This window comes from Mustela lutreola, chromosome 16, assembly GCF_030435805.1.
Source record: "Mustela lutreola isolate mMusLut2 chromosome 16, mMusLut2.pri, whole genome shotgun sequence".
NCBI classification, from domain to species: Eukaryota; Metazoa; Chordata; class Mammalia; order Carnivora; family Mustelidae; genus Mustela; species Mustela lutreola.
Window position 1 is genome coordinate 11,787,611 of NC_081305.1, and position 24,771 is coordinate 11,812,381.

Sequence of the window (24,771 nt, forward strand, 5' to 3'; positions counted from 1 at the left end):
GGCTTCCTGGGTACCAGGTGGGAAATAGAGGGGATGGGAGCACCGGGGGTGGGGGCAGGGCCCACAACTTGTCTTGCAGCCTCTGACCCCACCAAGTATGACTGACTGAGGGTAGCTGGGACAAGAAGGTAACTAGCCTACCCACATGCATGCAGAAATTTCGGCTAAGCAAGTAAGTAAGAGATAAAAGAATAGTAGGGTGTGCTTTTAGGAGCAGGAGTAGATCAGATTTGTCAGATGCACTTTGTAGGAGCAATCTGGAATCATCGGGCCTCCCTAGACTAACGTTGTGTGGAGGCAGGAGTGCATCTGGGTCTGAGGAGGCAGGAGGCCAAGCACAGCTCTGGAAGGAGAGTCTACCCGGGACACTTTCATTGTCAGGACGGGGCTCAAGTGATCCCAGGCTCACCTCCCATCCAGTCCACAGACTGAGAACTCGCTGAACCCTTCCCGAGTGCTGCTCTGACTTCAACCCCAGGGAGCAGCCCAGTGACAGGGCTGGGACACAACCTCCTCCAATCCAGCGCCTGCTCTGGTAGAAGACGAATTTCTCTGGTGAACGTGGTCTGGAGACCAGATTAAGCACGTAACAGTGGAAGACCAGAGAGCTGCTGGCAGCCCACAGGACCCAGCACTAAAGAGAGGTCAGTCCACTCTGGAAAATGACAAGAGGAAACTCAAGAGCGGTTCACATCTTTGAGGGTGACTGTCTCAATCAATGGCTGCTGTAACTTCCTGACCACTGACCCTTGACAGTCCCATTTCATGGACAGAAAACCAAGGCTCTGCTATGCTGAGCAGCTTGTGTAAGACTGTATAGTCTCGAAGTGATGGAGGCAGACTTTGAATTCAGATTGGCTGGGTCCCAAATCTTGACCCACAGCATACCAGGCCCATGCTGACACTTCCTTCGTCCGCAGAGGTTGCGTGTTTCATGGGACGGCCTGGCCTGGTGATTCTACCCCCTGTTGCACTCCCTGTTGCACCCCACTGCTCAGCTCTGAGGCAGCCTCCAAGGTGGGAAGCAGTGTGGCCTTGGTGGACTAACTAGGTGGCAGGTCAGCATTTTATTTTCTGAAGGGTGTCCGCTCGCTGAAGCTATTGTGCTGTGCACACCAGGGGCACCGAAGCCTCCTCCCCTAAGGAGGGGGCGTCCTCCCCAGGCCCCCAATGGCAGGTGCATAAATGGGCAAAGGCCTAACTGAGCACACTGAGAGCCTGTCCAGGGCCGCAGGCCTGACCCCTGGGCCTGCCTTCCTGTTCTGCTCTGCTTCCTTCCCAGCTGCTGCACCAAGATCCCTTGAACAGTCAGTTCCTCAACACCACGCAGGCGCTCCTGCCGGAGAACGGGGTGGCAACGCTGCCCAGAGCCACACGAACTGAAGACTCTCCTTTGGAGGGCCCCCCACCAAATCCTTACCGTTGTAGGAGAGGCGAGGTTTGCTCAGACACATTATAAAGTGCATTTCCATCTCATCAGAAGCCACAGACTTGGAACAAATGGGGCACTTGAAACCTGCAAGAGAGGAGAACAGTATGAAACACTTCCTCCAAGCCAAGCACACCCACAACCAACACAGAGGCCCCAAGACAGCTATGGCCAGGGGGTTCAGGGCCAACGTGGAGGACTACAATCTAGACAGACCCTAGACCCGATCCCTCCTTCGTTCATTCTGTTATTTTATCACAACCTCCCAACTCCCACTGTCCCGCCAGTGCGATCCCTGCCAGGCCCCTTGGCGAATCTTATCCCGAGGCCCCGGGCTGGTTTGAGTTTTATTTTCCTTTAGACCCTTTCCCAAGGGGCTCCAGTGGACAGCAGGCATAGGCAGGGATGCAAAGCGTGGAATAGCCCTCCTCCTCACAGCCCTCAAACCACTGGGCTGGGCACCTGTGGGAGGAAGCCTGACAGCAGTCAGCTCAGCATGTGCATCCTTCACCTGCCCGCCCCTGCCCCCCGAACCAGGTAGCACCTCCGTCCCACCGGGCCTCCCTGTTGCTCAGGCAGCTGTCCTCTGAGAGTGTGGAGCAGCAGGGTGGCCCTCTGGAGCACTCCCAGATGCCACGCGCGCCTTGGCCGTGTGCCACTAAGAGTAACAGCTGTTGCACAAGATCCGGCGAACACAGGGTGGTGTGACCCCGCCGTCCCACCGCCATGGGAGTCTGGATTGCTCATACATCTGGGCAGTTCAGTCAGAACTGTACCAGTATTGGGAGATTTCCGCCGAGAATCTTCTGAGCTAAACTCGATTAAACGAACACAGTCCCTTGACTTATTTTTTTAATAAACACCTTAAAGATAAACAATTTCCAATTTTCCCCCATTTTATTTTTGAAATTATTTTCAAATGATCAATTCTGCTCCATTCTACCAAAATGATCTAATACCACTGGAAAGTTATTACTCATTTGTCCACATCAAATTTCACACATTGCAGCTTCTCCCTTTTGTGACCATAATTCCTACTTGTCCCCAAGCTTGGATTTCCTAGGTTCAATACAGCACATCTAAATCTTGTTGTGAAAATCTGACTCTCCTGTTAACTTTCCAAAGCATTCTATGCCCAGTTTCACTGGACGCTGGTAATATCTATCGGCAACACTTCCTATGAAACAGGTAAGAGGTGGAGGGCTCATATTGACTGTTAGCTGCTCCTGGACAGCGGAGGAGGTCACGCTTCTTCTTCCCAGGGCCTTGCTCACTCTATATGGGAGCCCTGGACTTTGAGAGCTGCAGGTGTAGAGACAGGAAGCAAGCCAGCTCCTGTGTCCCCATGTAGGGCATAAGCACTTTGCTCAAAGTCTTCTCCAAAACCTCCTCTTTTCAGTGACAATGAACTATAGGACGAGACAGAAAATCCAGTGTCCAGTTAACTATGGACAAAGTGGACCTCAGACTTCGGGGCACAGTCCCTATTCCCCTGACCCCTTTCCTCAAAGATCGTGGGCATCCTGTGTCTCAGCTAAAAAGTCTTGCAAGTGCTATCAATCCAAGGATCCTGGCCAAGCTTTGAGCAAGGGCTATACTTTCTGATCTCTAGGTGGGTTATGAATCCTTTAATAACAAAGCCAGAAAACTGATAAGAAACATGGTGGGCAGAGGGTCCATCCCCTGTTTTCTGGCAAAACCAGATCTCAGATGTGCCAGGCTGATTCTCTTCTAATCCAGGTCAGAAATCTACAGACCCAGTGTGACACATGTGGTGGACAGGAAAGTAAGGAACTTGAGTCTTGTACAATGAGGATGTCTTCACATCTACCCTAAGTCCCTCTGCAGCCTTGAATCTGCCCTCATGCCCATAAACTAATATTAAGAAACATTCCACAGAATTACCAACCATTGGGAGATTGTCTCTTTTTCTTCAGAGTTCTTCCACCTTTTTTTCAGGCTCAAAAGACCAAGGTTCTGTGACACCTTAAATGACTATAGGACATTTCTAGTTTCAACTTGTTACACGTAAGCACCCTGCCCTGTCTGCAGGCTGAGGGCTCACAGCTGAGAGCACGTCAGGCTGGATGTGCCCTGGACCAGCTCCTCCAAAACCAGGGCCTGATACAGTTGCTGGGAATACTGACGTGAACTATTACTACTGAGAGGAGGCCTTATGCCCCGCATTACTTGCTTTTCTGATAACCTAGAACAGGTTCATGGTTATCACTATAATAGCATCAATCACCCCCGCGTCCTAACATGACTCCTTGAATGCAGGACAGGGAGTTGAGTTATAGCTAAGGTACTGGGAAGTAGGCCACCCAACGAGAAGGTCTACAAGGAAACGTCATTGGACATTTATGTCCCAGAAAAACAAACCAAGGTGAGACTCCCAGGGTTAGGCCAGTGCCCTCATTGTAAAGAGAAAGAGGCCTTGAAGAAGACTCAGGCTCAAACACTTGAAGGGGCGGGGCTGAGGCGGGTCAGATTTCTTAGGCCACTGAAAATCCTTTCTATCCAGGAAGAACAAGCCGACTACACGTGATATTGTGATTTACAGTAAGAACCATGTATTTGGTCTTCATCCCCTTCCTGGCACAGAGTTCCTAACACCCTGGGAATTTCCTAACATTATAAGACCAGTAGTATTTGGTCTTTTGTCACTGGTTCCCAAATAGCTCCAGAGCTGTAATGTGAAAGGAACGTCTTGTTACTCATAACAAGTCCCTTTCAAACACACCAAAATTTATGTTAATGAGGTGACTCTGGGAAACTTCCTTGCTAAACTAAAGATGGAGGCTAGTTGCAAGGGGAACCAACCAGCTGATTAGAGGATCGGAACTTTTCGTGGCACCCTTCAACCCCTGGGGAGGGGAGGGGGCTGGAGATGGGAGTTGGTCACCAATGGCCACTGATTCCATCAATTATGCTTGTGTAATGAAGCCTCCATAGACCCCCCAGAGGATGGGGGTCAGACAGCTTCCAGGGCGGTGAATACATGAAGATTCAGGGGGGCTGGCACCCCAGGACAGGATATGGGGGCTCCATGCCTTGTCCCTATGTCTTGTCCTCTGCATCTCTTCCATCTGGCTGTTCCTGAGTTATATCCTTCTATAATAAAATGGTCATCAAGTAAGTAAAATGTTTCTCTGAGTCTTGTGAGTTGCTCTAGCAAATTAAACAAACTTGAGAGGGGATCATGGGAACATCTCACTAAGTGCAGTCAGGCAGAAGCAGAGGTGACAACCTGAACTTGTGACTGGTGTCTGAAATGGGGGGCAGTCTCAGGGGACGGAGCCCTTAACCTGTGCGGTCTGATGTTATCTCTGGGGAGACAGGGTTGAAACTGGGTTAACTGCACAGTGGTACCGGGAAAACACCCCAGAACAGGGTTTTAAGAAGAGGTGGGTCCGGAAACATTACATCGGGAGAGGAAGCAGCGCCGTGGTAGGAAGAGACCTACATTTTAGCAAAAGCAGGGTTAGTGCCACTTGTGAGACCTTCCTCTGGAATGGGGGGCAGGATTAAGGATGAAAAAAGAACTCACAGACTATTACATGAGTAGGAAATGACAAGATGACTTGGGTTTTCCAGCTTCGAGATGTGGTTAAGTAATCTCCACTCCCTGGACCTCTGTGTTCTCATCGGAAAGAAAGAGGACTTGGCCTCTCTCTTGCCAGGATCGGATGAGGTAAGAAGACTGCGAGTGCCCGAGGAAGCAGCTAATCAAATGTATCATCCAGCCCAGCAGCACGGAATGAGGAAGGAGGAAGGAGGACTGGGGAAGGGTTTGGGGGGCCAGGAGACGGGGGTTGGGGATGGCGGAGCAGCAGGGCCCAGAGGCCATAGGTCACGCAGAGTGGGCCTGCAGAGCGGGTAGGGAGGGAGTGGCCACCTCTCCTTGTCCCACTGGCTCCCTGTGCACTTCTGGAGCATCACACACGGCACTTTGCTAAACCCCATGTGGAATGAGGCTCCCCGTTCAGCCTGTGGCTCCCACTCTTGCAGCGGGTGACCGACAGCAGCTCGAGGGCACTGAGTGGTCCCTGTGAGCAGCCGCTGGGCTGTGTGTGTCTCCTCACTGACGGGGTGACGGAGGGGGTACTGCCGTGAGCTCGACCTCGCAGAGCTGGCACACAGCGCCCAGGAAGCCTCCCCGCCTGGCGTGTGCCCTGCTTGCCGAGCTGGGCGACAGGAGGGCTGGTATAGGAGGATGGCGTGCTACGGCAAAGGGAACATGAATGCCACACAGATGCTGGGTATTACGAAATAATAACTTCAAATCCTCCACACTGTCCCAGCACTTTCTTCTGAAGCACGTGGGCCTGGATAATCCCATACACGGAAGCAATCGGCCATTTTTTTTTCCTCCTGGGCATTGCTCACATGGAAGGACAGAGCTGTGCTCTCTACTTGGCGCCTGTAACACTGGGGGTTAAAAGGCCAAGTTTGCAAATCACCTTTGAAACGGAAAATAAAAGACAAGAGGGAAGGGGGAATAACTGATGTCCCCACCTTCTTTCCTGGAAGGTCATCCCATGATTCAGACGGGTGCTACCACTCTACTGCCCCAACCTTTTCTTGTAAATGTCCAGTCACAATTTAGCATCAACAGAGCTATGGAATGATACATACTGTGATCCTTATGAGCTACCGGGAGGTTAAAGTATCTAGGAAATTTTGATACCATTTTGGAAAAAAGTTCGAGCCAAATTGAAATCAGCCCGTGGACAAAGACAAAGGCTCACGAAGTCGCCCAACTGATGAGATTGACTCCAATTTCAGGAGAGCCCTTCATCAGCCCTCAAGAAGTGTGTGCACGAGATGCTTTCTTTTCCTTCATGAGAAAGCTACAGTAGAGTCTTGGGAACAGGTGCTCCCTGCCTGCCCCTGAGACCTGACTGCCCACTGCACCCCGGGAGCTGGGAGGCAGGCAGCACGCGCACCCGGCCACTCTCCCTCTCCCGATCTTATTTTCTGTCAGAAGCAGCGCCCTGCACACGTTGGGTCTTTAATTTGAACAGAGTGAAGGGCCGGCTTCACTCACCGCCCCCAGCTTGCTGGCCAAGTCTGAGCGCGGTTCCTCTCAGTCGTCATGTGCTCCCACCAGGCTGTGGCAGAGGCACGGAAGTTACACGGTTCCTAGCCCTTCTCTGCCAACCTCTCAAAATGAGGAAGGGACGAATGACAGGGCACCAAGGGGAATTTGCCTGTAACCTGCCGATTCTGCCCAGGATGGGCTCTGCCAAGCAGACGCTGCCACAGGATTCCTCTACCCCAGTTGAGAGGAGCCCTTCTGATGGGGACCTCACTTCTGCTCTTTCTCGTCATCAGAGCCGCTCAGAATTATACAGCCAGAACAGCCCACGAGTGTGTGATCAGCCAGAGCCCAGCTGCTTCCTGTCTTTCAACAGCAGATTGCGTAAACGGGGGAATCCTCAGCTGGGCTACAAACCATTGCGCCTGGCAGAAGACAAACCTCCACTCGGCACCCAGTGCAGGGCCTGGACCCCTGTAGCCACAAGGGCAGCGTAAGCCCCCTGCTAGATGAACCCGCAGAGACCCCGGGGCGCACACACAGTCATGTATGGTCAGCCTCTGCCTGCACCCGGGTCCATCCAGGACTGACAAGGCAACGGAGGGGGGACAGGAGCAACTGGCTCAGGTCACCACCCTCTCAGTCCTCCACAACATCCACCTTGTGATGTAAATCAGTTTTTCTCAGTTCCCAAAACTGCAACCTTCTCCTTTAAGACCTGATTTCTCGGGCGGGACGTGTGCTCCGCGTGTTGCCCCAGTTCCCTCCCTGACCCTCCCTCCTAGGCTGATGCGCTATTTTAACGCTGCCCCAGTTCTGCCTGTCTCTGGGATCACCTAAAGGGAGAAGAATCTGAAGAAGCAACCAGGGAAAAGGAAGCCAGGCCGTCCAGGCAGGGCCTTCTGTCTCGGGGAAGGGGGGCGGATGAACATTCCCCTAACCCCACCCTCAACACCTTGTCCCCACGGTTCAGTTCCTAGTTTCCAGCCTGGATCTTTCCTCTCACATCCTGTGGGGCTTGTCTGTGAAGTGGGACTTGACCAAATGATTTGCTAAAATGGGATTTTAAAAAAAGATTTTATTTATTTATTTGAGAGAGAGAGAGAGAGAGAGAGAGACAGCGACAGACGACAGACAAAGAACATGCACAAGTAGGGGGAACACCAGAGGGCGGGGGAGAAGCAGACTCCCCCTGCAGGGCAGGGAGCCCAATAACTCAGGCTCTACCCCAGAACCCTGGGATCATGAACTGAGCTGAAGGCAGATGTTAACTGACTAAGGCACCCGGGGGCCCCTGTAAAATGGGATTACAGGAAAAAGATCAAGGGGTAACATGGATGACTTTCTTTGACATTTCTAACTGCCGAAGAGACATGTCCCCAAGAGCAGAGGCTGCGGATATCACATTCTTCACACATACTTTCCCACACAACCTCTGAGACATAACTGGACACCAAGGCACAATTTATGAGTTGGTGAGGCATGCCTGCCTAAAGAACATTCTGGACTAGGAAAAGGCCCAGCAGTTCTGACTTGCTTCTTTTAACAACACCTCTCTTCCGGACTTGCCTTCCGCAGTTCCATTCCAGGGACTGAGGCTTACCTGTTGCCTCAGGAGCCAAGAGAATTCTCGTAAGTGGCTATTAGAGGACACAGCCACACTGACACCTATAACCAGTTTAATGTGTGTGTGTGCGCGCGTGTGCGCGCGCACGTGCGCGTGTGTATGTATTTTAACATGTCTGTTGTGATGGTTAACTCTATGTGTCAACTTGGCTGCATCATGGGGTGCCCAAATATCTGCTTAAACATAATTTCTAGGTGTGTTTGTGAGGGTGTTCCTGGATGAAATTAACATGTGAATTGGTAGACTCAATAAAGCTGACTGTCTACCCCTAGGCTGGCGGGCATCATCCAATCCATTGGAAATGCTGAACAGAATAAAAGATGGAGAAAAAGAGGCTCTGAGCTGTCTGCCTGGCTGATCTGGGACACTTGTCTTCTGTTGTCAGACCGGGATGTACAGTATTGGTTCTCCTGGTTCTCTGGCCTTCAGACTCAAACTGCAACTAACTCCAGAAAGCATTCCTGGATCTTGAGCTTGCAGATGACAGATCATGGAATTTCTTAGTTTCCATAACTGCATGAGCCAATTCCTTACAATAAATCACGTTCTCTCTCTTTCCCTTTCTCCTTCCCCTGACCATTGGCTCTGCTTCTCTGGAGAACCCCAATGCATCTATTTACTCAATTGCCAAACACTAAAATTTAAAATACTGGCAACAGTGTAGAGCAACTAGAACTCTCACGGATTGTTGGCAGGAGCCACTTTGGGAAGCAGTCTGGGAGTTCTTTATACAACAAAACATATACGCGGCCTGACCTAAACAACTCCTCATTTACATAATTACCCAAAAGAAATGAAGACTTATGTCTACAAATAGATGTTTGTAAGAATTTGCATCACAGGTTTATTCATGACAAGCAAAAACTGGAAATAACTCAACTGTCTATCAACGGAACAGGTACACAAACTGTGGCTTGATGGAATACAATGGAACACCACTTGGCTATACAAAGCAAGCACTACTGATACATGCAACCACATGGACAGATACGAAAAATATGCTGAGGAAGGACACAAAAGAGCACATATTATGATTCCAGATGTATGAAGTTTATAACAGGGAAAATTCTGTAGTGGAAAAAATCAAAACACTGCCCATCTCTGGGAGGTAGCAGTTTGGGCAGAAATGAACTGAAAAGGGGATGAGAGCCCTTTTGGGGGTGATGAAATGTTCTATATCATGAAGAGGGTTTGGGTTACACATATGCATGTGTAAAAATTCAAAATTGAATTCAATGAATTCAAATTTCAATGAATGGACAGTTAAGATTTGAAATTTCATTGTTTTTATATTTTACCTCAACCATAAAAAAAATTAAGCAAATACTGAACTGTAGTTAATGATACACGTGCTGAAGCATTTTAAAGCAACATGTACTGATGTGCACTGAAATGAAATGTATCATAAAATGATGCCTAAGTGAAATTTCTTTCCATTTTCCTGTACGTTTGAAATTTTCATCATAAATCACCAAAAAAGTAGCAAGCAGTGAGGGTGTGTGTGTGTGTATGTGCGCGTGCATGCATGCACTAATTTAGCTACAGTGGTCAAGGAAGGCCCCTCCGATGGGGAGACAGGTGCCCGAGAACTTGGGTGTGTTAGGACAGTGATAGTCAATTTCACAAGCACAGTAAGTACCAGGAGTGGCAGGTGACAGTGGGGACATGCTCTCTTCCAAATTTCAATCATAAATTGCAGGATTTTATGGTTTCAGGTCTTATACTAATGTCTTTAATCCATTCTGAGTTGATTTTTGTGTATGATGTAAGGGATCCAGTTTCATTCTTTTGCATGTGGATAACCAATTTTCCTAACACCACTGAACAGACTATCCTTTCCCCATTGTGTATTCTCCGTGCTTTGTAAAAAATTAATTGACCGTACATGCATGGGTTTATTTTTGGCCTCTATTCTGTTCCACTGGTCTATGTATCTGTTTTTATGCCAATACCATACTGTTTTGATTACAATAGCTTAGCAACATAGTTTGAAATCAGGAAGTGTGATACCTCTGGCTTTATTCTTCTTTCTCAAGAATGCTTTGGCTATTCAGGATTTTTTATGGCTTCATACACATTTTAGGATTGTTTTTCCTATTTTTTGTGAAAAATCCTACTGGAATTTTGATATGGATTGCACTGAATGTGAAAATCCCATTTTAACAACATACATTCTTTCAATCGATGAACACGGAGTATCTTTTTATTTGTCTTCTTCAGTTTGTTTCGTCAGTGTCTTAGAGCTTTTGGTGTACAAATATTTTACCTCCTTGGTTAAATTTATTCCTAAGTACTTGTTCTTGATGCTATTGTAAATAGAATAGTTTTCTTAATTTCATTTTTGGATATGTCACTGACTAATGAATTTGTTTATTAGGTAAAACAATTTTTTGGTGGAGGCTTTAGGGTTTTCTATACAATTTTACATCATCTGATACTTTACTTTTTCCTTTCCAATTTGGATGACTTTTATTTCTTTTTCTTGCCTAATTGCTCTGACTAAGACTTCTAATACTATGCTAATAAAAGTCTACCTGAGTATAGGATCGTTGTTTTCCTTTTTTTCCTCAATGGTCTATGGATAAAAATTCTACCATATTCTGGCTTTTTGGTGTAGCAAATAGAAAATTTGAACCACCAGTGTGGTTCTTTTCCCCTTGTAAATAATATGTTCCTTTGGACAGAAAGCTTGAGAGATTTTTCCTTTCATCCTTAGGGTTCAGATATTTTATAGGATATGCTTAGATGTGCCTTAGTCATTCCCCTTGTGGTAAGGCATGAGGGCTGTCCACCAAGTATTTCTAGTGTTCCTCCTTCTAGCTATATATTACAGTAGGATTGTACTTGCCTACCCCCTTCGAAGTTAAAGGTGAGGTTGTGATTTGCTATGGCTAGGGAAATGGGAGTAGGAGTAATCTATGCACTGCCAAGCAGACTTTAAGCACTAGCTCATGATTTACCACAGTCCTGTGCTGCAGCCCACCACCTTAGGTTCCTAAATAACAATGAGCAGACCACTACTCCATGCACCTCTTCCCTCCAACCCCCAACATAGCCATAACCTGTACTGGATACTGTAGTGTGGGGAAAAAATGAATTTGTTGAGTTTAAACTACTGAGTTTATTTGTTATTACATTATTGACCCAGTTCTAGCCTATCCTGACCAATACATTCTTCCTCTACATTCTTTTCCTTCCATTATTCCTATTACTTGTATGTCAAATGTCTTGTACATCTTCCAGGTATCTTATCATCTCCAATCTCCACCTTCATGCTGTGTCTAAGCATTTTCTCAGGAGCTAAGCCTTTCTAACTCCTGGGCCATGACTGCCTGCCCCACTGCTTGGCTCGAAGAGGGAAAGAGCTGGGACTGTAAGTCAAAAAGAGGAGACATGCATTCCAGCCACTACCTTCCCAGAATCCTCTCTGTCTGGATATTTATATTTTGCTTTTTAAATATACATCCTTCCTTGCATCAGCAACAATCCACATACTTATCATTTTCAATGTCTATGTATTCTATAGTGATCATATATTGTGCTTAGCTTTTTTCTTCTGTGGGTGTCTGAATTTCCAACTTTCACCTACTATAGAGATTCTCTCAGTAGTGATCTCCATTCTCTATTCCAAGCACGGTATATTCTACCCCCAACGTGTTTTTGCTGTTTCTGGACTCTGGGCTGACTGGTTTGGAGGAAAGAAAATCCTATCAGAAGTCAGAAGAAGGAGGCTCTCCCTTGCACTAGCCAGGTGGCCTTGTGCAAGCTACTTAGCAATATTTGTATAGTGCCCAGTTTGTTTTAAAGTCCAACCAAAGATGGATGTATGAGTGTTCTGTGTGGAGAAAAAGACATGTGGAACGTGGGGTGGCCATTTTACTACACTGCGCTCAGTTCAGCTCAAATATACTGAGGCGAACTGTTAGATCTCCCTGTTTCATTTCTTTGCCTGTTCTTCAGGCAAAGCAATGGAAAATGAGCTGACCACACATATTCTGTGGATCCGAAGATGCCATCAATTTAAAGAGACATCATTATAAACCTTTAAGAGAGGAAAAAAACCCCAAAACCCTGCTGCTAACTATAAGATGTGATTATAGGATACATCTTGATTTTTGAGTTGTTAAATCATAATCAAATTAGAATCAGTGAATATATGAGAAATACATATATGGATATTTAAAAATATGTATAGACCAATCCCAACGATATACCCGATACATTTATTTATTCCTGTTCGTTTACTACAAATGAGAACAGGCTCAGTGACGGTCTCTACAGAGGGCACAGAGCAAAGACCTGCAGGGTGTGCACATGGATCCGTGCCTGATGACATCAGACCCACACAGGTGCTACAGCAACTCTCAGCAGGGGGAGCCCAGCAGCAGCCAAGTGAAGAAGAGGAAAGGCATTCGCCAGAACAGGAGCTATGGCGACTAATCGGTTCTCTTTCCTTTGACACTACAACTCATTTCTTCCAGAGAGAGGCCCCAGGACTGTTGAAGAGGGAGTGATGGGGACATGATGGTCTGATGACCCAAGATTGAGCAAGTGTGAATATGGAAAAAGCAAAAGCCCAAGAGTGAGTGTGATCAAGGCCAGGGGAGATGAATGTCAAATATAACCCCTTGTCACCTGGCTAGCATCCTTAGGCAAGCTTAAGGACATCTAATCATGATTCAGCAAATGTGTATGTGGACTCCAGATGAACATCTGGCTTTCATTTTAGAGATGTCTTATTTGAAGGATGGACCATCTGTTACAAGAGTAATAGTATCTAAGGAGTCAAGCCAGAATTTCTTTAAATTCTTAGATTATTAGTGATCACCAAAAGCTAGGCAATGGGATAGACAGGTCTGGCCCGGAAATACCTAGTTCCTTAGCTGAATGCCATGCTTTCCTATCAACGGCTGCCCCACCTTTGTTCCAATCCCTAACACACCACATGCCTCCAATGGCCCTTGGATCCAACACCCATAGCTACCGCTCAGGTGGGCTTTCCAGTGTTTAGGCAGTGCCAGAGAACACTCTTAGGAGTGGGCAAAAATCCTCTGCCTTTTCTTCACAGATTCAGTGGCAAAGAGTGGGGCCACGGGACCTCAAAAAAGACAAAGGAAACAATAAAATCTGGTTTCTAGGCAAAGAAGGGCAGTTAACACCTGAAGAGATTTGTGGACTGATTAGCAACAGAAGGGAGCCTCACTTCTCCCAGTCGCGGACACTGTCTGAGTAGGACACCAGCCAGGACTGGGCTTGGAACCACCCTGTTGCTGGCCTGTTTCGCTACTGAATATATTCTTTTTCAAATCCTGGGGCCTTGATTGATTTGTTTAAAAAAATCAACTTTTAATGAACTTTGCTTTTTTTTTTTTTTTTTTTTTAAAGTTTTTGGAGGTAGAATTGGAGGGAAAAGGGAGAGTTATGGAAGGGAAAGAACAAAGAAGGAAAGTTTCACACAAAATCTAGAGAAAATCAATAGTTTATTTTTGAGCTCCATCGTCTACCCCAGTGTCCATTTGGCTGATAGGAATTTCACTGACAAGAAGGAAAATACTTGAACATACTACTATACCACATTCAACCAGAATCCGACTCACCAGGCAAATGGACATGACACTCACATCTAAGTGACTGCTTATACTGAAAAACACCATTTGCCTGGCACTACTGATGCTGACAACACTGGCCTTCATGTCCCTGGAGGTCTGCTGGAAAGTTCCTCACAGCTCTCCATGTAATCTCGGGATGCAGCTCACGTGCCACTGTATTCCTGTCCTAACAATGAGCAGCTCTGGCTTGGGCACTACTGCAGGCTGAGTGTGGCTATTTGGCAGAATGAATGCTGGCTGGCTTCTTGCCTGGGTCTAGACCTGGCCTCCGCCCAGCAGGGCACCCTCTGCTCAGCTGTACCTCCAACACCGAAGTAGATGGAAGCAGGAACTCAGAGGACACAGTCCTGTAGGCCACAACTGTGCTTTGAAATGGCATCTAAAGAGGAAGAGGCCAGAAGAATAGAATGGGGTTGTTTTTGAAAGCCTAACAGCAGTAGAACAATCAATCTTATCAAAGGGAACTCAAAGGGTAAGAGAAGGCCTTCATGCCTCAGCCCTTGCTTTTTGTCATCCACGGCTGTGAGTACCACAGAGGAGATGGAAAGACCCTAGAGAGCTAGGAGGTACTGACCAACCGATGAGTTAAAAAAGGATTCCCCAGAGACCCTCCAGACACAAAGCACAAGCTAGAAGGATCGTCAATTCTAAGCTCCCTAAAATAGTGTATGACCCCTATCAAGACGCATAAAGTGTGCTACTGTACTGGTTTTCTTCATCTCTGGTTTAGATTGCTTTGAGGCTGGTAGACTAAAATGGTAGATGGAGAGAGGACAGCAAGGGGAAAGACGCCAACGTGGTGGCAGGAACACGGCCATACCTTACAAATCCTTACTCCCAGTACTAGGATCCAAGGTGAAGAAAGTCAGGGGTCTCGTCATGGTTAAGTAATCGGGCTGGCAAGCAAAAGCCTGTGATATGATGCAACATGTAAAATCAACTGCGTGTCAGCAGATAAAATATTTAGCCAGTGAGCTGACCCTGCACTGCCCCTTAACATGTTTGTGAAATGGGAAGACCACTCAAAATGGTAACTCCTCCTTCACGCTGACATCTTTGCCTTGATGACTTTTCTGCAGATTCTGACATCCCCTCATTTCACGTCAGTACATCAACTTCCCAAAGTACTGGCGTCAGATACCTAAATATTGATAAATATCACTTAATGAAATCTGTGGAAGGTAAGAGTATCAAAAACACAAGCAACCGAACAGAATGGAACAAGTTGGATCTGGACTCAGAATTCTGGCATTTGAGTCACCAGTTCCATGGCCAAGGCCAAGTCACCTAGCCTCCTTGAACTCCCCTTTTTTTTTTTCTTTTGTTCTGTGAAACAGGAATAATTCTGTCTAGCCATTCAATGAAAACGTGTGTAAAAAGCTATACAAATGCGTGACGGGCAGAATAATGGTTCCCGAAAGATGTCCACATCCTAATCCCAGATACTGCGTACATGATAAGAAGGGCTTCGCAGATGGGATAAATTAAGGATTTTAGAATCGGAGATCATTCCAGACTATCCAGGGAGGCCCAATGTAATCACAAAGGCAGCCTCTAGAAGCTAGAAAAGGCAAGGGAACGGGTTCTATGGGTTCTGCTCTAGAACCTCCAGAAGAGATGCAATTCTGCCAATGCCTTGATTTTAACCCAGTCAGACCATTTCAGACTTGAACCTCCAAAAATATGAGAGTAAATTTATGTGGTCAAACTTGTGATAAGTCGTTGTAGTAGTAATAGGAAATGAATGTAGATTGTTACAGGAGGCTTCGTTATTTTCCTAAAGGATCAGATCTTAAAGGGGAGACATAGGTGGGGGGCATATGTGGGGTTCCATGACTCTACCAAAAATTACTGGAGCATGCCTCTCTTGGGGCACCACTGACAACTGCACAACTGCTTGCCACACTCAAGTAGGATGAGCAGCCAAGTCAATCAGTGGGTCTGTCCATTCATTTTTATTCTAGTTATTAAGTGGTAAGGAAACATGGCAAAGGACTGAATATAATTTCTACCCTCAAGGAACTGATGATCTATTAGGGAAGAAAAGAAGCAACAAGGCCACAGAGCTCTTATTCTTTTCATGATTCTTCTAGGCTTAAGTGAGCGTCTACTCAGCATACCTGATAATGCAGCCTCTTGACCTGAACACTTCTAGAATGGACATCACAGGATCCCGAAACCTCCTAAAATAATATGGCAGGTTCTGTGGCAGGGATTTTTTTTCTGGGCACTGGATCCATCCACACACTTAGATTGTCAAAAGGGTTTGGATTTATAACCCAAAAGTTAATAACTATTTGTATAATTAGGATTACAGACAGAAGATTACCTGGTATTTTGTGGTATTTTGAAAACAGTCCCAACACTTGTGAGTTACCTTTAGTATGGAGAAGAGGGACTGCCGACAGAAAAAAGAAAACTGAACCAGGCCCTGAGGGCTCCATACCTCAATATCAGGGTCATTTCACACTGACTAAAGCGTACCAGAGGGTCACTTACAACAAGTTCCAGTAAACAGAATTTCCCTCTCTACTGAGTCCATGCACACACGCTCATCCGCAGCCTACAGGGCACTCTCAGCGCCAGCTACACCTTCAGCAACAGCCCCATTTACAATGAGGAGCACCTGCAAAGAACTTATCTACCATGGCTTTCTTCACACTGCCTCTCCTTTTGTTCCCTCTTGAACTACTCCAATCCCCAAAATTGCCACTACCAAGGACCTCCACATGATAGAATCCTAAAGTCAATTATCCAACAATCAGCAGCATTTGAGAAAGGTGGCCGTCCTCCACCTGCCCCCAGCACGTTGTTATACTTGCTTTTTGGTCCCCTATCATGCCCTTTCCTCAACATCTGGCTAGTTCTCTCTCACCTCCTTGGACAACCGCTCTAACGGCCACCAATCTCGATCCACCCTCCAGAGCCCAACGGGCTTTATATTCTTCTTAGCATTCCCCACCGCTGCACCTGCTATCTGTCACCCCATTTCAATATAAGCTCCTGGAAGGCGGAATCTTTTTCTTTTACTGCTATGTTCCCAGATCACGGCATCTGATAGGCTCTTGAAACTATCAGTTGGAAGTATGGATATCACACTTCATGGAACTGTGTGAAGAAGGCCCAGCTGTACAACTGGAAAGAGATAACAAATTAAGGGTACATCAGACTATATCTGAGTCCATTCCCAGCAGGGGCTAGCTTCTACCACTCAAGGCTCCACCAACCACCGGATCACACTGAGAACTAAGTAGGATGGTGCAGAGTATATGAGGCAGGTTCGTTAAAAACCCGCTGCGGTCATGCTGCTTCCTGCCCAGCCCGTGGTTCTGACACAGGGTGCAGATTGTAATCACATGCCCCCCCACCCCCCCAGCACTACGGTGTGGAGCGGATGCGAAGGGCTCGGCTCAGCTTGCCACCTGGGTAGGACTTGAAAGTCCTGCAGGAGGGAAAGACATCAGCCCTGCCCCCATGCTAAACCAAGTCCAGTTGACCTAGAATCCTCTCTGGTGTCTCATTCTGCTGGACCTCTCTATCTACTTCTCCCCACGTGGAAGTGCCTAGAGGAGGTGGAAGGGTACCAGTGACTCTTCTACTCCAGGCAGGAGCTGCTTAGGGACACAATGGCCATTTCCTGGATGGTGGGGACTTCTGAATGCTCCAGCAGTCTAAAAGATATATTTCTTTAAAATTAAAGACAGGGATGCCTGGGTGGCTCAGTTGGTTGGACTGCCTTCGGCTCAGGTCATGACCCCAGAGTCCCAGGATCGAATCCCACATCGGTCTCCCAGCTCCATGGGGAGTCTGCTTCTCCCTCTGACCTTCTCCTCGCTCATTCTCTCTCTCACTGTCTCTCTCTCTCAAATAAATAAATAAAATCTTTAAAAAAAAATTAAATTAAATTAAATTAAAGACAAATCGGGGCGCCTGTGTGGCTCAGCAGGTTAGGCTTCTGCCTTTGGCTCAGGTCGTGATCTCAGGGTCCTGGGATCGAGGTCCACTTCGGGCTCTCTGCTCAGCGGGGAGCCTGCTTCCCCCCTCTCTCTGCCTACTTGTGATCTCTCTCTGTCAAATAAATAAATAAAATCTTAAAAATAAATGTTTCAAAAATTAAAGAAAACCCCTTTTATTATGGAGTTTTTCAGACAAACAAAAATAGAATAGAATGAGCTCCCAGGTACTCATCCTCCAGCTTCAACGATGATCAACTCAGGGTCAGTTCTGTCTCATTTTCTCTTGGGATGGCCATGTCTTGGTTTGCCTGGACAATCCTGGTTTAAGCTTGTCCTGGTGTAATTTTTTTTGAAGATTTACTTATTTATTTGAGAGAGAGAGTGCACATGAGTGGTGGGGAAGAGCAGAGGGAGAACGACCCATGAGATCATGATCTGAGCAGAAACCAAGAGTTGGATGCTTAACTGACTGAAGCACCCAGGCTCCACTCCTTGTGTAATTAAGAGCCCCCTTTTTCAGTCTCAAACATGCCTAGGACTGGACAATAAATTATATGGTTACCTGACCTCTACCCCAACCCACCCCCCCACCACGTGCCAGGTTATTTTGAAACAAATTCTAGACATAAGTCCATCTATAAATAATTCACCATGTGGTAACAAATATTTTAACACAGATCAACACCCATTAGACACTGTTCTCTTTCAACACTCTTGTTGGGGGCTTTCATGTCCCATAGCAGGAGAGCCAAGAAGAGAGTCAGAATTGCCCCCTGGATAAGTTCTGTGCTATGTGGTTCCATGTGGGACCCCACACACACCCTGTGGGCCGATGGTATGACCCCAGCTCACAGATGGGGCTACCAAGCACATGGAGAAGCAAGCTATGTCTTCTGCCTGCCTGACTCCACTGTATGGCCTCACACTACACCAAGCTGCCTCCACACAGGAGGTCTAGAACAGTCATGGACAATAGGCTAACAGAACAGACCTTGGCAATGGTGGCTTGTTTCACACGTGGACACAAAAGGAGCAATGTGATTCTGAACAACTCAAAGTGAAGAACCTCAAACTTCAAACTGACCCATGAGAGAATAAAACCCCAACCTTTGTCTCTGGATGGCATCACAGCAAGATTCCAGAGCCAGGCTAAAAGCTGGGGCAGTCTAAGTAGCCCACCTTCTTTGTACCTAGGAGAGACTAGGGAGACAAATCAGACACAGCCATCGCTTTTATGTCCTCAGAAGAAATGATCCTAGAAAGCTTTCTGGTCTGGATATGTTTCCCAGAGGCCAACCGGAAGACAGCGCAGGACATCCACCCCAGCACAGAGGCAAGTAGCAGTGAGCTCCAGGCAGCCCAGATGAGGTAGGCGGGAGTTCATGTCGAGCATGGACCCTACGAAGCATTATACAGCAGGCAGCAGCGATGGACTGTACACACACACGAGAGAGATGAACACAGCGCCAAGTTAAAAAAAAAAAAAAAAAAGGAAGAAACAAAGGATATGTAGTACCAAGCCATTTACTTAAGTGAAAAACATATGCCCACGATTAACTATAATCCAAATGCAAAAACATAAATACACACTACACATATGCACACAAAGCAACAATTCACAATACACACCAGTAAGGGAATACACCCCAAGCACATGGGCATGTTGGCTGTGGAGTGGAATGGCGAACAGGAATAAAAGGGAGTAAATCAATGTACAAATGAGTAAAACCAAGAGAACGGCCTTGCCCAGACCAATGATAAAATGCCGCAAACCAAGAAACAGTATTAACTCTGCACCAGAGGGAGACTGGGGGGGGGGGGCGCACTATTAACAGAAGCCAGCAAACAATCAATACTTGTGAAAAGCTGCCTGGCCTCAATTTTTCTACTGCTTTGTTTCACCCACCTAGCTAACTGGTTGACAAACGGCCCCCGATGGGGGACAGGAGAACAGGGGGACCACAGGGGGACCGACAGAGGAGGCCTCGCTCCTTGTCGCTGCTTGCATGTGGGAAGGGTATGACGAATGGCAGCGCCTGGCCTTCATCCCGCTCGCCCATTTCAGAGGTGAAGGGAGCCGGGGGCTTAAACCCAGTCCCTTTCACTGCAATGCCTCCCCTCACAGAGTGGACCTGGAATTAACTGAGGGTCCCGGAGGCCTCTGTTTCAGGCACGGTAACTCATGTCACAGCTCTGCTTACATTTCTTACCAGCAAAAGGAGGGGTCTGATGGGACGATCTAAACCCACGACGGCTGCTTGCTCTCACACTCAGTGCTTGTGCTCACAAGTGTGTGTCTTACAACACAATTAATCCAACGAATTAAAGTGTTAACGCTCAATTTTGTGCAGACATAGTGGGTGGACCCTGAGGGTTTTCCTGAGGGTTGCGAAGTGCCAGGCCCTGTTTGGCAGACAAGGCAGAAAGAGCGCCTTCCTGGAGCTTCGACTCTGATGCTACATACGGGTACGCAGGCCGGGGCATGACCTCACAATCGCCCTGATGGTAGCACAGGACAAGGTGCCACGTGGAAGGGGAGTGCAGCCCTCACGGAGAGCTCGAGGCCGGGGCTGAGGGCAGTGATGTGAGAAAGGCTTCCAGGAAGTGGGACGGGCTAGGCTGAGACTGAAGGACGGCGGAAGGCAGCCAGGCAGCGAGGGGCGGGGAGCAGAAGCGAGCAAGGAAGGAAAGGGAGAAGAGAGTTCTCCTTCTAAGTGAACGGAACAGCACGTGCAAAGGCCTGAGGACAGAGAGGCTCTTTTTTCAAAGAACTAAACAATTCTCAGTGTGGCTGCTGGATCAGAAAGGCAAAAACCCATCATCAATCACCAGTCGAATGGAGTAGCAGACTGTGTTTTCCAGAAATGGCCTTAGGACTCTTCCCAGTTCCACACATACTTCCAGAACCCTGTTGTCTTCACCAGGCTCTGGAACCTGTTTTCCCTCTCCTTCAACCCGGGTGGGCTTTTGACTGGTCTGACCAAGTGAGCAGATGAAACGCTTGTGAGGCTGTCACACGGAAGACAGAGCTGCCCCCTCACGCGCTCTCAGGACCCGCACCCAGAACCCAGCCCCCACGCTGGGAGGAAGCGCAGGCCGAAAGGAGAGGCCACACATGTTGGCGTTCTAGCTGAGAGCCAGTCAGGTGAGTCATGGGCCATCAAGAGACACTGTGCCCTGTCACCCAGTTGTCCAGCGGAAGCCCCCGATATCATGAAGCAGAGACCAGCTGCTCCTGCTGTCCCCTATGCAAATACCAGGGCCACACCATCCGGGAGCATGAGAGTGATTTTACACCACGTAGTTTGGGGCAGTTTTGCTCTGTAGCCTGAGTGCAAGAACAAATGGACACATAAAATACAGCGCGTTCAGATAATGGAGAACCGCTACAGCGGAGCAAATGGAAGGTCTACAACTTGACCTAACAGTATGGGCACGTCTCCCAGACATGCTGCTGAAGAAGGGAACAGACACAGGAGTGCAAAGCTTATGACTCTACCTACTTAAAGTACAATCGTAAGACAAATCCACGCTGTTACCAGTAGGGAGAACCATTCCCTGCTACGGAACAGGGACTGGAAAGGGCCAAGGGAGGGTCTCCTGGGACGCTGCTTACAGAGTTGTGCAGTTTGTGAAGATCCATCAAGATGCAACAAGCACTTTTCTGAATGTACATGAACCATAATTTTTAAAAAGTTTCCTTTTTTTAAAGTGTCAACAGGTAGAGGGGCCAAAAAAAAAAGTGGAAGCCAAAGAGGGAAGTAAGGATCAGATTTGAGAAGGCCTTGTAAGGCACACTGAGGACTTCCGTGCATTATTCCAGAAATATTACAAGCAATCCAGCAAGTCTGACATGGATGAGGTTTTAAAACACCACTGTGGTCACAGTGCAGTAAACAGACTGGGTTGGTTTGAAAGCCTGCAGAGCAATTAGGGAGTTGCTGCAGTCATTCAGGCCAAAAGTGGGGTGAATAGAGAAAAACAGGCATGGGCCAGGCTACCCTGCTGCCCTGCCAACCCCTGGTAAACACTAAGGTCCCCGACGCCCCTAAGGCCTCTGGATTGGCTGCCCAGTGAGCCATCTGGCAGACTCAGAATCCAGGAGGGACATCTGGTCGATGCAACCCAGAACAATTATTTATCTTGATCACCAAAATTTTTCTGGCATCCTCCTATGCATTGTGCCCAGCCCCGGCAGAGAATATAGGGGTTAAAAAGATCCTGAAGGGGTTCATATTCTAGGGTTTTTTATTATAGAAGTCAGAGGAGTGGGTCCAGAAGTAGTTAACGATAATGCTCAGGTTTCTGGCTTCAGAAAGCGGGTAAGCAGTGGTTTCTATGGACATAGCAATTGTAAGAGGATGGGTTATTGGACGGAGGTGGGGATGAACACGATGGGCTACTCCGAACACACTGCATTTGAGGAATGGGAGAGACGCGAGGGAGGAAATAGCTGGTGTTTGTGGAGTGAGGAGCCGAGGCCCAGAGGATCTGGATGGGGGATGTGCCTGAGGGTAGAAACAGTTTAAAATAGGGAAGGAAGGGGTGCCTGGGGGGCTCAGTGGGTTAAAGCCTCTGCCTTCAGCTCATGTCATGGTCCCAGGGTCCTGGGATCAAGCCCCGAATTGGGCTCTCTGCTCAGCAGGGAGCCTGCTTCCCGCTCTCTTTCTCTGCCTACTTGTGATCTCTGTCAAATAAACAAACAAATAAATAAATAAATAAAATCTTTTTAAAAACAAATAAATAAAATAGGGAAGGAAAAAAAAAATGTCCACGGGAACAGACAAACCCACTCCAGGAGAATGTATAAGGATCCCAGGTTGGGCCCTGAGGGAAAATAACATTTAAGGGACCACATTTAAACATGAGTGCAAATATCGTGGATAGTGGGTGAGGAAGGGCACAGCCATGAATAATATTTACAGTGCATACCCTGAAATCCAAAGCCAACAAAACAAAAAACCAGATGAAGTGCCCAAACTATAGCTATCTATCTGCAAAGCAACTCTTCTGACGGACTTTCCTTCTGTTCCTGTGTTTGTTAGCTGGAAAGTGGTGTTACTAAAACCCTACCTCTTGACTTGGGCTAACTCAGATCTTTAAAATGATTAAACAACACTGGTCCCCTCGCTGAGTAACAAGCAGCAGAAAGTACCGTTTCTCTCACTTTTTTCAGTCCCACTGGTTCTCCTCAGGTGTCAGCTTGATTTCCTCCGTTTGCTGAATGGAACGGGGGCGGTGGGAATGGAGGGACCCTCTCATTTTTTGAGTGCATCCAAAATGAGCTGGTGAGGTGGTTTCAGGCCCATTTTGCAGAAGAGGAGAAAGGCTCACCCGAGGAAGGAAATGGGATGATGAGAGAAGTATGTTCTCCAGTCCTGGCCACCAGAGCCAGATTTTAAACCTGGAGGAGGGGGATGATACTCTGTGCCTCAGAGGGAAGCAGGAAGGCTAGCTAGAGACGTGGAGGCTTGCCGTACAGACTCCAGAGCCCAGAACTGGACTTGGCCTCGCTCGTGATGCCAGCTGGAGTTAGAGGCCCTTGCATACGCCGGGGGCACTCTGTCTCCAGAGGCCATGCTCCAAAACCAGATCATTGGGTCTTTACCTTTTCGGATTGCCTGATGTTTGAGCTTGGCTCTAAAAGGCAAACCAACCAACTAGACCATCTGTGAAAAAGGAACAGTGGGTGTGGATGAGAGCTCAGTTCTGCCTCCTGAGAAAGGGGTCTGCAGCACCCGTGCGGCTGCCCCACGGCCTGCTCCCCACGCAGACGGAGACTCCTGGCCTGGTAAGGTGCCTTCCCTGGGGATGGCACAACGCTTGGGGATTCCCCCCCCCCCCCCCGCAATCACTTAAGCATATTGTGAAGTGCTAGCTAATTGTAACTGCCATCTTATTTCGGTTCAAGGCTTTACCAGGGGACTGTACTCTTAGGAACGCTGGCACTCGGCTGTGAACTCCAAATCCTGTTTGGCATGACCACCCTCCTTCCCCAGTGTAGATCAATAGACTTTTATTTGTAAAACATATTTCTGGACTAAAATATTTAGACGTTTATTTTTTTTAATATACCATGCCATCTACAGTATTTTGATTAAAAAAATTTTTTTTTTCATTTCGAAATACATTTTTTGGATGCCTGGGTGGCTCAGTTGGTTGGGCATCTGCCTTTGCCTTGGGTCATGATCCCGGGGTCCTAGAATTGAGTCCCGTGCTGGGCTCCTTGCTCAGTGAAGAGCCTGCCTCTCCCTCTGCTTGCCTCTCCCACTGTTTGTGCTTGCTCTAACACATGAATAAATCTTAAAAAAAAAAAAAAAAAAGAATAAAATACATTTTCTTTATATGGAAATAATATCACCTCACTCATCTCCTTTGCACCCTACTGTACAGAGATATAATTCCTTCAGCTAGTTTCCTACAGACAGACATTAGATTGTCTCCAGCTCTCTGGTATCAGAACAACACCGTCTTGACCGCACCTGAGTATCTTGGGCACTTATCAGTTTCATCCTTTGGGTAAGTTTCACAAAGTAAAACTGCTTAGTTAAGATGCAGATGCTTTACAACAACTTCTACCCACTACGAAAGGATACAAGGTTAAAAGTAGGAGTAGGAAGTCCCCAGTGCAACTCCCTAAGGTAATTACTGATAACGGCATCTTTTTCATTCTGTAAGGACACAGCCCTCTCACTATCTCCTCCTTTGGTAGGGCCCCTTCCTGGAATTCCAGGTTTCCCTCTTTCGTGGTTTGCTCCCTCATTAGGACTGCACAATATACATCAGCATTTTCCCGGGAAAGGGCAAGTTTTTGAGACTTCACAAATGACTTAGCTCTAACCTCCTGTCCGTGGGTGGGGGGCTAGCTGTGGTTTCACTGCCAGATGTCAGAGATGTCACGCTCATCCCCGATCTCTGTTTTTACCCTCTGGCTGCAAGGGCTGATGTAACACACGCCACAGTTCATGGCACTCTGGAGTCCGTTCATCCCCAAGAATCACCCCATTCTCCTCCCTGCACGACCTTCTGTTCTGAAAGCAAGCATGTTAAGTGTGCGTCCTGTGCATCTGATTTACAGGTGTGCCTGTAAAAATGTGGATAGTCATTTG

At 47.4% G+C, this 24,771-nt stretch overlaps 1 protein-coding gene across 3 annotated transcripts in view; it reads right to left on the reverse strand.

The window, feature by feature from the left end:
- The window catches only part of ZNRF1 (zinc and ring finger 1), a 98,580-nt gene that overhangs the window by 12,411 nt on the left and 61,398 nt on the right, over nucleotides 1–24,771 (reverse strand). For all 3 annotated transcript variants that reach the window (XM_059153344.1, XM_059153343.1, XM_059153345.1), the window contains exon 2: nucleotides 1,421–1,516. In XM_059153344.1, the coding sequence (XP_059009327.1) occupies nucleotides 1,421–1,516 (96 nt within the window). The remainder of the gene's footprint in view (nucleotides 1–1,420; nucleotides 1,517–24,771) is intronic.